We start from the raw sequence: 14368 nt of genomic DNA, 5'->3' as shown, positions 1-14368 counted from the left end.
TAAATCTTAGATGAAAAGATGCAATACTAATAACAAAATTCCTCACTCATAGATCTGAATGCTGTTTGAGCATCTACCCTATGTTAGCTTTTATGATAGGGTTTCTAATTTTATTTATCCCTTGTCCAGTATGCTTCAAAAAGTCGACAAAGTGGACTCAGTATCACAACATAAAGTACAAACCATACCGCAATCTTCCATCTTGGGCAGCTGCTCCCCCTGTGATAATTTTGGTAATGAAAATACTTGAGTCGTCTCCAATGTGTGGGTTGTCTGTACCTCCTGCAATACTGAAACCAAGCCCTGAATTTCCCTGGATTGGGAGGGGGAAAAAAATTCAGTTTTACTAAGAGGTTCCTGTCATTGTATGACTAGAAACTACTAAAATAGGGAATATAACATAGCAAGGTACATACTATGGTTAACATGAAGATTCTAAACTAAATACGCATGCTCACAATATATGGAAAGTCCTCTAAGAGGCCTTATGAATCAGTAGGTGACGTTAAACTGTACCCAGGACTTGTGAAATCTAGTCTTCAGGTCCTTCTTTAGAAGCATATGCAATTTGTCAAGCCATCCATCTGCAGAGGTGTCATTACAAATTTCTTTCTTTTAGACTGCACCTCTTCCATGTTTGGTAGGAAAAATTTCTAAGAAACATACACTGAAGGTATGTTTTGCTGCCATTGTTTCTCAGCAGGTCAAACCAATATTATTATTTCAACTTTTTTAAAAAGCGGGGTATTGGGCTCTTCTGTTAACTTTGTCAGCTTATTTTTAAAGGACAAAAATTGGAGCTACTAAATAACAGCTACCAGTATAGCATGCTTAACCAAGATACTCAAATTAACAAAAGGCATCTGTGAGTAATGAAAGCCCAAATTGAGAATTTAATTGATAGCTTTCTTTATAGCAAAGTAAATTTTGCTAACGTCATTTTATGCTTGTTTTAAAAACTGGAGAAACTAAATTTGAATATTTTCTCTACAGAAAGCGTTTCACTGCTATAAAGTCTTCTGGGACAACTACCTATGGAATGGCATTTTAAATATGTTTACTGTCACAATAATGTCCAACTCTAGCTTTCAGGTAACTCAAGGAAGTGGATATATTTGGATCCACTACTTAATCAGTGAGTATTAAATACTCAGTATTGCTTTCTGTCCTAAAATTTTAATTTGATTTAAAAACTTGTTTTTTCTTTCACTTTAAACTCTCACAGAATCTCAACAATCATATCAACAGATTATGGGAGGTCACCATGTTACTTAGGTACTCAAGCTCTTCAATAAGTGAAAAAGACAAATGCACAGTCTTAAGTTTTACTGGTATTTTGAAAGAATAATTTAAAAATAATTAGAAGCTAAGAAGTATCACAAACTATTATGTTAAAATATATAGATTAATTCTGTGTTTACTTAAATGTTACTCAAACACCTACCCAATGTGAGCAGGTGACTTTAAGAAGTAGGTAATAAAAATCATTTTTACATGTAAAAGACCCTCTCAGGTCTATTACTACACAGTCTACTCTCTGGCTTTAATCACAAATTTAATTATCTTTGATTTTAGTTTTAAATATGTAGACATTAGTTACCTAGGAAATTTACTTATATGGCACATTTCCCAGAACTGTTGGCCAAAGTAGCATTATTAAAATTCAGTATAAACTGAAGGCAGACTTCCTTTTTTTTCTCCCCCTGCAGTGCTGAAGATTGAACCCTAGACCTCATGCATGGTAGGCAAGCAACTTTACTGCTGAGCTACCTCTTCACTCTTAAATGGATAAATTATTCTTTTTTTCCTTCTAAATACAGATATTAGAAATACATCTTAACAAACTTCATATAACTGTACCCTTAAGATATTTTCTATTAGAATTATAGTTATTATTTTTCTAGGAAATAAAACTGATGCAATGCTAGTTACTAACATTACTTTTAAAATGAACACAGACATGAAAATATAGCAATTAAAAACAAAATTAAAAAGAAAATTTGAGAAACTGTCATATGTCAGCCTAAGGGGACATAACTAAATGTACTATGGTTCCTTGGATGGGAGCCTGGAAGAAAAAAATACATTATCTAAGGAAACAGGAATAAAGTTTAGTTCAATTAATAACAATGCACAAATATTGGTTTATTAGTTGAAACAAATAATGTGAAATGTTGACAATAGGAGAAGATGAGTTCACGGTAAATGGGAATTCTCTTTATCATCTTTATAACTTTTTGGTAAATTTATTTTAAAACTTCCCAAGGAAAGAATATTAGTGAGAAGAAACATTCTAAAAAGACTACTGCAAATTTTATGATCTGTGAATTTACAAGAGGAAATGTATTTTTCAGTTTTTGAAAGATCTTTCTCTTGGATCTGTATGATTAAACAATGTAAAGTTCTTTAAAATCATAATTAAGATAATTAATAGTTTTTACCCTCTCAAGTGTGATTTCTTCATATTCATAATCTGCATCAGTGCCATTAACCTAATGGGGGAAAAACAAAAGTAGTTCAGAAATTCAGAGTGAGAAACCTGAAATGGTAAGATAATTTCTGTATAACTTATTAATGAAAATCTGTTAAATGTAGCAATGATCAAGTAAAATAGCTTCACTTTAGCAATTTTAGAGATGTTCAAGAAATGGAAGAGAACAAATGTGACTGTACTGACATTAATGGTATTACGACTTTCAAATACAGAAGGGTACTTTTAGCTTTTACTGTTACTGAAATCTGGACTTTTTCCTCTCCTTGATATACACATGTGATGTTAAACACTCTCTTTAACCTGGATACTTCAACTTTTCTGAAAACCATACCTCTTTGTTTTCATTGCACTGCCAATGAAAGCAATCTGTCCATTCCTTTAGCTTACTATTTCCCATTGCCCAAATCATTCTACATGTTTTAAGCAAATCTTTTTAAAGCCCAGGCTAATCAACACTTCCAAAACTTTCAGAAATTCTTTTTTCTAGAAATATTACAACTCTACAGCTTAGTAATCAAAGCTTTGTGTAAAGTGACCCCAACCTGCCACTTTCATTCATTTCTAACATAACCGTATCTTACTTCTTCCTTTTCCCTACATATCATCTCATCCTAATGACTTGTTCCTTCCATTACATATTATATTGTGCAATTTTTACACCTATATATGAACTTTAACACTGTCACAAATTTCAGGTGCTTAAGGGCAGATGGCAGAGCGGTAAGTAACAGAGAAAACAGCCTCTGAGTCACTATCCAGATGCTGGAATATAGCATTGTGAGGAAGACAAGAAGGAAGAAAGTGGGTCTCCTGGATCCAAGAATAATCTGAAGTGCAGACTGAGGCCCACAGAGAGTGAAAAGAAAAACTTCAAGGAAGACAAGGTGGTAGCCGGTGGTACCTTTGACCTGAGGTGGAACTCACTGCACAAAAGGAGCTGTTTGAATCTAGGGACATATTGTCAGGGTAATTGGTGATGGCTGGCAACCCCAGAGGCCTCTCCAGAGAGATGTGGCGGTAGAGGGGAGCAGGAGACACAGAAGAGTGTACTGGTTGGCACTGAGTGCAGAGGACTTAATCCTCCCACAGAGAGAAAGTCATTAGCTGGGAGTCATTTTGGAGATGGTCTGGTTAAGCCCAGAACCCAGAACTGCTGTCAGCTGTGCCTAGCAGCTCCCAGCTGGGCAAAGACCAGTAGAAACTCCTTGGGTGACTGTGGAGAGCCCAGTGAGTTTGGTTTCAGGGCAGGCCAGCTGAGACGGCCTACTCCATCATAAAGCAACTGCTGGCTTTCTGGGATACACTGGCGCAATTCAGGACTCTGTCTCCACATGTTGTCTACCAGCGAACCCAGAGAGAATCCTGGAAGTGGATTGTTTTTTTTTTTCCCTTTTCTCCTTCACTGTTTTTGTATGAATGTGAAAGTGGCTCCTAACTTCTTTGTGGTTGTGGTTCTGTTCTTCCTTTTCTCTTCCATCTCTCTTTTCCTTTAATCTTCTGCAACAGTTTTCTCAAGTCAGCACGATCCTCCTTCGTCCTCCAACCTTACTTCTAATCTCTTTCTCTTCTTCCACTTCTCTATTTTTCTCCTTTTAAATTTGAACTCTCAAGAGCAAAACTGACACATTACGGACTTATATATTGCATATAATTATCTGGATTGTTTTACATTTTGTTATATAATCACAAGTCTAGTTTACACTGTTAAAAGCTGCAAATTAAGGGTTAGCTCAGTGTGTTGTTTTACAGGCTGTGTTTGATGCTATTGGTACTTCTACAGCCAAAATTGACATAACTGTTCTAAATAGCTGTTCATCCGGATAATCCATGAGTGGATTAACTAAGGGTCACAGAAAATATGGTGGTGCCACAGAACCAGGGACTAGGCCAAACAAGCAACAACTTCTCATCTCCAACAAACTGAAGAGATAAGATCTTCCATGCAGACTCAAAATCCAAAAATCAGCTGTACCTGGAAAATACCTCAGAGAAGTAATCATCACCTAAGGGTCCTAAATACTGCCAATAAAGTAACCCACCATAGGCAACTTACAATCATCACCCCAGGAATTAAAGTAAAACAAGAGAAAATAAAATGAGAAGACACTTAAGGAAATGCACCCTCAGACATCCAGCTCACCAAAGGCAAATCCAGATTGTGGAACAATCTGAAAGCCCTCCAACAGGTTTCTCTGAAGTGGAAACAACAAAGCAATTGAATGAGGCTCTAGAACATGTAAGATCAGAAATATCTCTTAGATAACTACAGCGATTACCAAAATATACACCATACTTAGCAATGTTAGAGCAAACACATAAAAAATTTAGAAGACCTTAAGCAAATTATGGAAGCTCTGCATAGGTAAGAAATGGAATCCATAAATCAGATTCAAGCAGAGACCTGTCAGAATAAAAATTCCACTGAAAATATTTGAAGGAGATTAGACTAGTGTGAAGACATGATCTCAGATACTGAAGACAGGCTTGCACTTAGCAACCAGGATAATAAAGATTTCTCAAAAATAGCAATGGACCATGAAAAATCAATCCAACAGCTGCTAGATATGGCAAAGAAAAATAACAAGATCAATTGGAGTCAATGAACAAGCAGGAAATACCACCAATGATATTTAAAAAATGTTCATAGACTTAATGACAGAAAACTTTCTGAGCAAAGAAAAAGAATTTGACACAGATAAATAAAGCATACAGAACTCCAAGTAGAATTCTAAAAAAAAATCTATAGCCAGGCATATCATAGTCAAGATTCCAGAAATTCAGCACAAGAATAGAATCCTAAAAGCTGTTAAGAGAAAACAAAGAAAGGAAAGCCCATCAAAATTATTGCTGACTTCTCGGCAAAAACTTTCAAATCAAGGAGAGCTTGGAGTGAAGTACTCCAAGTTCTAAAGGAAAACAAATTTCAATTCAAACTGATGTATTCTGCAAAACTCTTTCAAAATTGATGGAGAAATAAGACACTTCCATGACAAAGAATATCTGAGGAAATTTATGACCACTAAACCAGCACTCCAAAATGTTCTGAAGGATGTTGTAGAAAGACCTAGTAAAGACTACAACCCCAATGAACCTGAACAAGGAATTCAATAGGGAAGGCAAACAATAGAATAGGTAGGGTAGTGAGGGCCAACAACAGGAAAATACCACGACAAAGATGTCAATACATTTCAGTTATAACCATCAATGTTAGTGGTCTTAATTCACCGGTCAAAAGACACAGACTGGCATAATGCATCAAGAAGCAAGATCCAACAATATGCTGCATGCAAGAAACATAATTAATTAGAAAAGAAATTCATAGATTGAAAATCAAAGGACAGGCTTCCGGGAGAACATGGCAGACAGCAGCTATGCAGGCTCTCTGCGAGACCCAGCTTAGAATCCAGGAATGGTGCGGAGTGAGGAATCCTAACCAAGAGGAGATATACCCTGCTGACCCAAGAATGGGGCTGAGAGAAACCAACTGGGAATGCAATCCTGGTGCTATAACAGGAACAGATAAAGCCTCAGCGTGGAAGCTGGAGCCTGTGCCATTGGAAGCCGATTTGGGACTTGGGCTTCCTGCCGCTGCTGCAGCGTCTGAATCGGCTCGGCAGGAAGAGAGACGCCTGACAGCTCTGAGAACGGGAATCGGTGAACAGAGTTGAGAGCTGGACGGGCAGGGGGCCGCACATCGACCTGCAGTGAGTGAGGGAAACTGGGACTCTTCCACGGTCTAGGAGGCTCCAACAGAAGACATTCTGGGACCAGGCAGACTTGCCAAAACAGGGCACTGTAGTGACTTCAGTCACATATCCTCCTCTCAAGCGGGATTGGTGAGCAGTGCCTAGCCTACGTGACGCTGCTGGCTGAGACCCAGTAGGCTAGCACAACCCAGGTCCCAGTACCTGGAGGTGCCCCACATAGGCTGCCCGGTCCGTAACTCCCTGGTGTGCTGCGGTGGGCGGGAACACCTAGCCGGCGCAATTCAGACAGTGGCCGACAGGGATGGAAGCTGGGCCTCCTATATATACTTGCATATATAAGGGACAAAGAATATGGGAAGAGGGAGCAACAAGAAAGGCTCCTCAGCCCCCAATCCTGAGAAACAGGCAATAGCAGACACGACACCAATAGACATAAAGCACTACTTCCAGAGCCTCCATAGATGAGTTCAGGAATGAAGTTATTAATGACCTGAAGCAAGACATAAGCAGAATAGTCAGAGAAATGCTAAGTACCACCCAAGAAAAAGCAGATGGTGGAATGGAAGAACAGAAAAAGAGGGGAGAATTGTTTGACGGAGAAAATAGAGAAAACATAGAATACCTGAAGCAGGTTCAAAGAGATTACCAGGAAACTAAAAACTCTATCGAAAACTGGCATAACAGCTTGAAAGAAACTAAGGATAGATTATCTGAATTGGAGGGCAGATTTGTAATATGGGACCATGAAATGAAAAACTTCTTTTTGTTTTTAATTTTATTTAAAAGGAAAAAGAGAAAAAACAAAACAAAACAAAGTGGTGTAAGGGTACAAGTAATACAGAACTACAAAAAAAAAAAAAAAAAAAAAAAAAAAAAAACAACCCAAACAGTAAGAAATCACCAGTTAATAGATTACACATTATCATCTTAGAGATAGTTGCTCAAGTCACAGTATCAAAGCATACAAAGTGAACATTCAAACAGAGAGACTGCAAACAGTTGTGTTCAATGATCCAACCAAAAACATTAATATGGTCAGCTATTTAATACTCCTAAACACACTTGCAGTTGTATCCTTTAGTGCACTTTTTTTCCCTCTCTTTTTTACAACAAAAATTTACACATTTTGGGTTTTATTACTCCTTAGTTCTTACTACTTTTTTTTTTGGAAGAGAATACAGTCAAATATGGCAAAACAAACCTGTCAGTCAAAACCAAGGATAGACAGAGTACATGATGTAAAAACAGAGTACAAGGTTATCAACAATGGTTACCATAATGCCTCTTGTTTCCTTAAAAAGAATTGTCTATCTCATTAGGTATTATAAAGTTGAACAAAACAGTAGAGAACAAGACCAATAAAACTTAATTGTAAACCTTATAGGACTTCCAAAGGAGATAATAGTCAAACCAGAATGGGCATCTAAAAATAACAAAGAAACAAAGAGCAACAATACAAAGACTAGAAGATGATAAGAGGATCTATAACTTAAGAATTAAGAACATAAAAGAAGAAGTAGGGACTCAAACAAATGAACTACAAAAGCAGAAATAATCCAGAATTTTCCTAATTTAGCAAAAGGTAAAGATACTCAGATGTATGAAGCATACAGGACCCCAGCCACCTACAACCCAAACAGAGCTACACCCAGGCATATAATAATCAAAATACCAGAAATCCAATATAAGAACAGAATATTAAAAGCCGTCAGAGACAAGAACAGATCGCTTACAAGGGAACACCCATCAGAATTACAGCAGACTTCTCGGCAAAAACCATCAAATCACGAAGAGCGTGGGGGGAAATAATATAAGCTTTGAAAGATAATAACCTCCAGGCAAGATTGAGATATCCTGCACAACTATCCCTGGAAACTGATGGAAAAACAAGGTGCTTTCAGGATAAAGAGGAACTAGGGGAATATGCAACCACCAATTCAACTCTACAGAGAATACTGCAAGATATTTTAAAAAAGAAAAATACGAATAATCCAGAAATAGTGGCAGAGAGGCCACAATGAATGGAGCAGAAAACAAAGTGAAGAAGACAAACTGACAACTAATGACAGAAAAAGAGCTCAACAGAAATGAGGCAGAGAAGATTGGATGATAGGAACAGCTATTTTGGAGAAAACGACGTCATAATAGGTAGTGCTGACTTGGTATCATCTTGTTTTGAAGTCCCATAAAGCTTTTGTTCTTCTGTCTCCATAGGTCTTAACATGTTGTATCTTACTGGATTTTATTATATGTGATAGTATAAACAAAAACTTTTATAGATAAGGAAATTATACAGAAACCATAGTTCATTATCTGTTAGTTGACTCTAAATACCCTGTAATACTGTCATTCTCTTGAATGGTTTTACATTGTTTTGATATATTTGATGCTACAGTATACAAAGTTATACTCAAAGATTTCAAGGAAAGAGACAATACGGTAACTACTTTTATGTCGAGATTATCTTATGGTAAAACACTATTTTGCTTAAATGGTTATGTTTTGATCTGTGCTGTTTTGTTGTTATGCCCTCTTTTATCTCAATCTCCATTTTATTATTTACTTTTTTATTTTTATCCTTTTAATTAAGGGAAAAATAAATTAAAAAATAGGATGTATTATAGTAACCCACTTTGATTTTCTATTAGCTTGATTTGAAGCCCTGAATTGCTTTCACAATCTTGTTTTGACTGATGTTTCTCTATTCTGTTTTGCTTGATAGTACCAGGTTCGAAAGTTTAGACAACAGCTGTGAAGATAGTGGGAATCATTATCACGCCCATACTGGTTGACTATTATCTACTTTTGAAGACCTGTAATGTCTCCAATGTTTTGGTTTTGTTCTTTACTGTTTTGTTCAATTTTATTATAACTGATGATATATGCAATTCTATTTGAGATAGCGGGAGGCATTATGGTAACCATTGTTGATCACCTTGTATTATGTTTTTACATTATCTATTATGTCCACCCTTTTGATTTAACCGACTCGTTCTGTTAAGTCACATCTCGTTTTACTCTCTTCCAAAAAAAGTAGTAAGAACTGTGGGAGCAATAAAACCCAAAATGTGTAATAGTCATTGTACAAAAGACAGGAAAAGAAAGTGCTCTAAACGGTATAACTGCATGTATATTTAAGTGTATGAGATAGACAATGATATTACTGAGTTTTGTTGGATCATTGAACAGAACTGTTTGCAGTCTCACTGTTTGAATGTCCACTTTATATGCTTTAATTTTGTAACTTGAACAAATATTTCTAAGATGACAATATGTAATCCATTAACTAGTGATTTCCTACTGTTTATTTTTTTTCTGAAATTCTGTATAACTTGTACCGTTTTTCTGCTTTTTTCCCTTTTTCTCCTTCAATAAAATTAAAAAAAAAAAAAGAAAATCAAAGGACAGAAAACAATACTCAATGCAAAAGGAACCCAGAAATAAGCTGTTTTATTTGCAGACAAACTGAATTTTAAGCCAAGACTAAGACAGATAGAGGTCACTACATCCTTGTAAAGGGAATGATCCAAGAGGAAGAGATAACAATCATAAATATATATGCAACAAATACCCATGAACCCAACTATATAAAACAATTACTAACTGACATGAAAAATCAAATAAGGTCTAATACAATTGTATTGGGAGACGTCAATACCCCACTGTCACAAAAAGACAGATTAACTAGACAAAAAAAAATCAGTAATAAAATATTAAAACTAAATCAAACTTTGAACAGATTTAATAGATGTCTACAGTGTTCCACTCTACAAGATCAGAATATATACTATTCTCAGCTGCATATGGGACATTCTCCAAAACAGACCATATACTGCCTTGTGGAACAGGCTTAAGTAAATGTAAATGAATTAAAATTATCCCATGCATACTAACAGACCACAGTGCAATGAAGCTGGAAATCCGAAGGAAACCACAAGAACTTCATCAACACATGGAAATTAAGTAGCACCCTACTGAACAACCAATGGGTCACAGATAAAATTAAAGAAGAAATCAGACAGCTTTTACAGTTGAATGATGATAATACAACATAAAGGAATTTGTGGGACACAATGAAAGCAGTCTTAAGAGGAAAATTTATAGCAGTAAATACCTGTATCAGGAAAACAGAGCAAGTACCTATAAACAACTTAATGTTGAACCTCAAACTTTTAGAAAAAGAAGAGCAAAAGCTCACACAAGGGAGGAAATTATAAAGATCAGAGCAGAAATCAATGCAATAGAGACTAAAAAAACAATACAAAGAATCAATAAATGAAAGAGCTGGCTTTTTAAAAGATTGACAAACCGTTAGCCAATCTTATCAAAAAAAGAATTGAAAAGACTCAAATCCATGCAATTAGGAATAGAAAGGGTAAAATCACAACAGACCCCAAGAAATTCAGAAACTCACCTATACCTACTTTGAAAACTTATATCCTAATAAGATGGAAAATACAGAAGAAATGGACAGATTCTAGATATATGAATTACCAAAGCTGAATGAAGAAGATATAAAAATCTTACATAAACCAGTATCAATAAATGAAACTGAAGATGTAATTAAAAACCTATTGACAAAGAAAAGCCCAGGCCCTGATGGGTTCACGGCTGAATTCTACAAGAAACTTAGAGAAGACCTGACACCACTACTTCTCAAACTCTTTAATGAAATTGAATGCGAAGCGATACTTCCAAATTCATTCCTGGAAGCAAGCATTATCCTAATACCAAAACCAGAGAAGGGCCCAACTAAGAAAGAAAATTACAGGCCAATCTCCCTATCAACCACTGATGCAAAAATTCTCAATAAAATATTGGCAAATAGAATGTAGCAAATCATAAAGAAGACTATGGTAAAGTGGGATTCATCACAGGATTGCAGGGATGGTTCCACATAAATCCATAAATGTAATATATTACATTCACAGAGTCAAGGACAAAAATCACATGATCATCTCAGAAAAAGCTTTTGACAAAATCCAGCATTCAATCATGATAAAAACCCTACAGAAAATTGGAATAAATGATCTTTATCTCAATTTCATAAAAGCCATCTGCAACAAGCCAACAGCCAATCTCATACTAAATGGACAAAAACTGAAAGTTTTTTTTTTTTTCTAAAGTCAGGAACAACACAAGGATGCCCACTGTCTCTACTCTTATTCAGCATAGTCCTAGAAGCCTTAGCTAGAGCAATTAGACAAAAGAAATAGATAGGAAAAGAAGAAGTTAAAGTATCATTATTTGCAGATGATATGATACTGTACTTAGAAGACCCCAAGAACTCTGTCAAAAGACTACTAGATTTAATAAACAAATTCAGTAATGTAGCTGGTTACAAGGTCAGCACTCAAAAATCAATAGCCTTCCTGTAAACAAATAACAAACTCACTGAGACAGAAATCAGGGAAACAATACTTTTTACCATAAGCATCCAAAAATATGAAATAGCTAGGAATCAATCTAACAAAGCATGTAAAAGACCTCTCTACATTGAAAACCACACTACTCAAACAAGGAGACTGAAGAGAATATTAGAAGATAGATATCTCATGCTCTTGGGCAGGAAGAACCAATACAGTGAAAATGGTCATATTTCCAAAATTGTTATACAGGCTCAGTGGAATTCCAATAGCGTATCTCACAGAATTAGAGAAAACAATCCTAAATTTTTTTTTTCTTTTTCCTTTTTATCGGTACCAAGGATCGAACTCACAACTGCCTGCTTGCAAGGCAGGTGCTTATGCCGCTGAGCTAAATCCCCAGCCCCAACAATCCTAAAATTAATCTGGAAAGGAGAGATCTAGAATAGCAAAGGTAATCCTGGGTAACAAAGAGAAGACAAGCCATCAGAATCCCTGACTTGAAATTATACTATAAAGCTACTGTGATAAAAACAGTGTGATACTGGCAAAAACCCAATCCAACCCAACCAAAACAAACAACAATAAAAAAACCAAACAAGAAAACCCCAGACCCAAACATCAGTGGAACAGATTAGAAGATGCAGAAACAATTCCATACAGACTAAGCCATTCTTATCTTTGACAAAGGTGCCAAATACATTCAATGGAAGAGAAAGACAGTCTCTATTAATGGTGCTGAAAAAATTTCCACTACAAATGCTGAAGATTAAAACTGGATCCACATGTTTTACTATGGACTAAGCTAAAATCAGAATGGATCAAAGATCTTAATATTAATATTCTGCTAGAAGATAGAATAGGTAAAATTCTTGAAGACAATGGTGTAGCCAAAGACTTTATGAACAAAACCCCGAGTGCACAGGAAATTACGAAGAATGAAAAATTGGGATCTCAATTCACTGAATAGCTTTTGCACAGCAAGAGAAACCACCAAAGAGTAAAGAGACAACCTAAAACGTGGGAGGAAATGTTTGCTAGCTGTACCTCAGATAAAGGATTACTATATCAAGAACATATAAAGAACTAAAAAAAAAAAAATCTGTCTTCCCAAGTTTAAAAACCCAATACAAAAAGGGGCATTTGAGATGAATACACACTTCTTAGATGAAGAAAATACGAACAACAAATAAATATGTGAAAAAATGTTCAATATCACTGGTCATTCAAGAGGTGCAAATTTAAACAACACTGAGATTGTACCTCACCCCAGAAAGAATGGCCATTATCAAGAAATCAACCAATATGAAAAGCTAGAAGGGCTGTGAGGAAAAAGGATCCCTTCTCCACTGTTGGTAGAAACGCACACTGGTGCAACCACTGCCAATCAGTGTAGACCTCTCAAAAAACTAGGACTAGCGGTCCCATTTGACCCAGTTACTCCCTTTCTGGTTATCTTCCCAAAATAATTAAAAACGTCATATCACAGGAATACATGTTCACCCATGTGTACAGCAGCACAATTTGTAATAGCCAGATCTTGGAAACAACCTAAAGGCCCATCAACTGAGGAATGGACAGAAAAGATGTGGTCTTTTTATACAATGGAGTATATTCAGCCATAAAGAAGGATAAACTAGAGACTTTTATAGGTAAATGGATGCAACTTGAGACCTTACTATTAGTGAAATAACATACACGTGTAAACATTGTATTGTCTTGATAGTGTGAGAAGCTGAAACAACATATGTGTGTATATGTACATAAAAATAGTTATAGTACTGATTTCTCTGAGTTCACTGAAGAGAAAGATTTGTGTAGGTTTTGTTTAGACAACTGAATGCAGATGTCTTGTGCTCTGGGTGAATGGTTTGGGGATGACAATGTGCAATGTATGTACCATTGTTGCCCCCTCTTCGTTGTGTTTTGAAATCGTTTTAGTTTTTTTCTTTTTCTCCTTTAAATAAAACGGAAAAAACCCCAAAACCAAAGACCAAACACGTGCTTAACAAACAGGGAAAAAAAAAAACCCCAACAAATTTCACTTTTATTTTACGTAAAGTCAGATTCACCATCCAAGATCTTGCTTAATCTTAGAAACTAAGCACTTTCTCTTACCGTCTTCAATTTATTCCCTTTTCTCTCCTTCAAGAAGTGATTCTCATGGCAAGATCCAATGAAGAAGGCTAAACAACCAGATTAACCTGGGTTTGAACCCTTGCTTTAAAATATCATTGAAAGTTGGGCAAAAATATTAAACCTAAGTCAAAGGAGACTGTGATCAATTATAATCCTGAATATGTCTCAGATCTTTCATCTCACACATACTTTTGCAATTTGATTAAATCATCCTACCATCTAGGGTGAGTTTACTGCCTCTCACTTTAGATCTAGGCATCTGTGACTACTTTTGATTAAAAAACAAAGCAAAACAAAACAAAACAAAACAAAACAAAACAAAACAAAACAAAACACAAGTGGCACCAATGATGCTGTGAATGTGAGTAAATTCAAACAGCTTACTGGAGAACCAAACAGAGGAGAACTAAGCCATATGAACGAAGTTATTTTGAACCTTGCAGCTTTTTCCAGTATCTAACCCAAAATTAAGGCAGAATGACCCAGATAACATAGGAAAATCATGAAAAATAGTAACTGGTTTTTTTAAAGCCACTAAATTTTAGGGTGGTTTGTTATGCAGTGATAGGCTATCACAACAGACACAACAAAACTTGCTTTGCTTTCTTTGTCACACTATAAGAAAGCAGGTCTAGTATAAATGCCTAAAGTTTTGTTCTTGG

At 35.9% G+C, this 14368-nt stretch overlaps 1 protein-coding gene across 19 annotated transcripts in view; it reads right to left on the bottom strand.

Annotated features, from left to right (window-relative positions):
• Dlg1 (discs large MAGUK scaffold protein 1) overlaps positions 1-14368 on the bottom strand; it is a 199246-nt gene that overhangs the window by 67956 nt on the left and 116922 nt on the right. For all 19 annotated transcript variants that reach the window (XM_063224295.1, XM_063224293.1, XM_063224291.1 and 16 more), the window contains 2 exons: positions 2442-2492; positions 189-313 (listed from right to left, as the gene is read on the bottom strand). In XM_063224295.1, the coding sequence (XP_063080365.1) occupies positions 189-313; positions 2442-2492 (176 nt within the window). The remainder of the gene's footprint in view (positions 1-188; positions 314-2441; positions 2493-14368) is intronic.

This window comes from Cavia porcellus, unplaced genomic scaffold (assembly GCF_034190915.1).
Source record: "Cavia porcellus strain 051 isolate PalLab524CR breed Dunkin Hartley unplaced genomic scaffold, mCavPor4.1 scaffold_14, whole genome shotgun sequence".
Lineage (NCBI taxonomy): Eukaryota > Metazoa > Chordata > Mammalia > Rodentia > Caviidae > Cavia > Cavia porcellus.
Note: the sequence above shows the minus strand (reverse complement) of the source record. Positions and strands in the feature narration are given on the sequence as shown.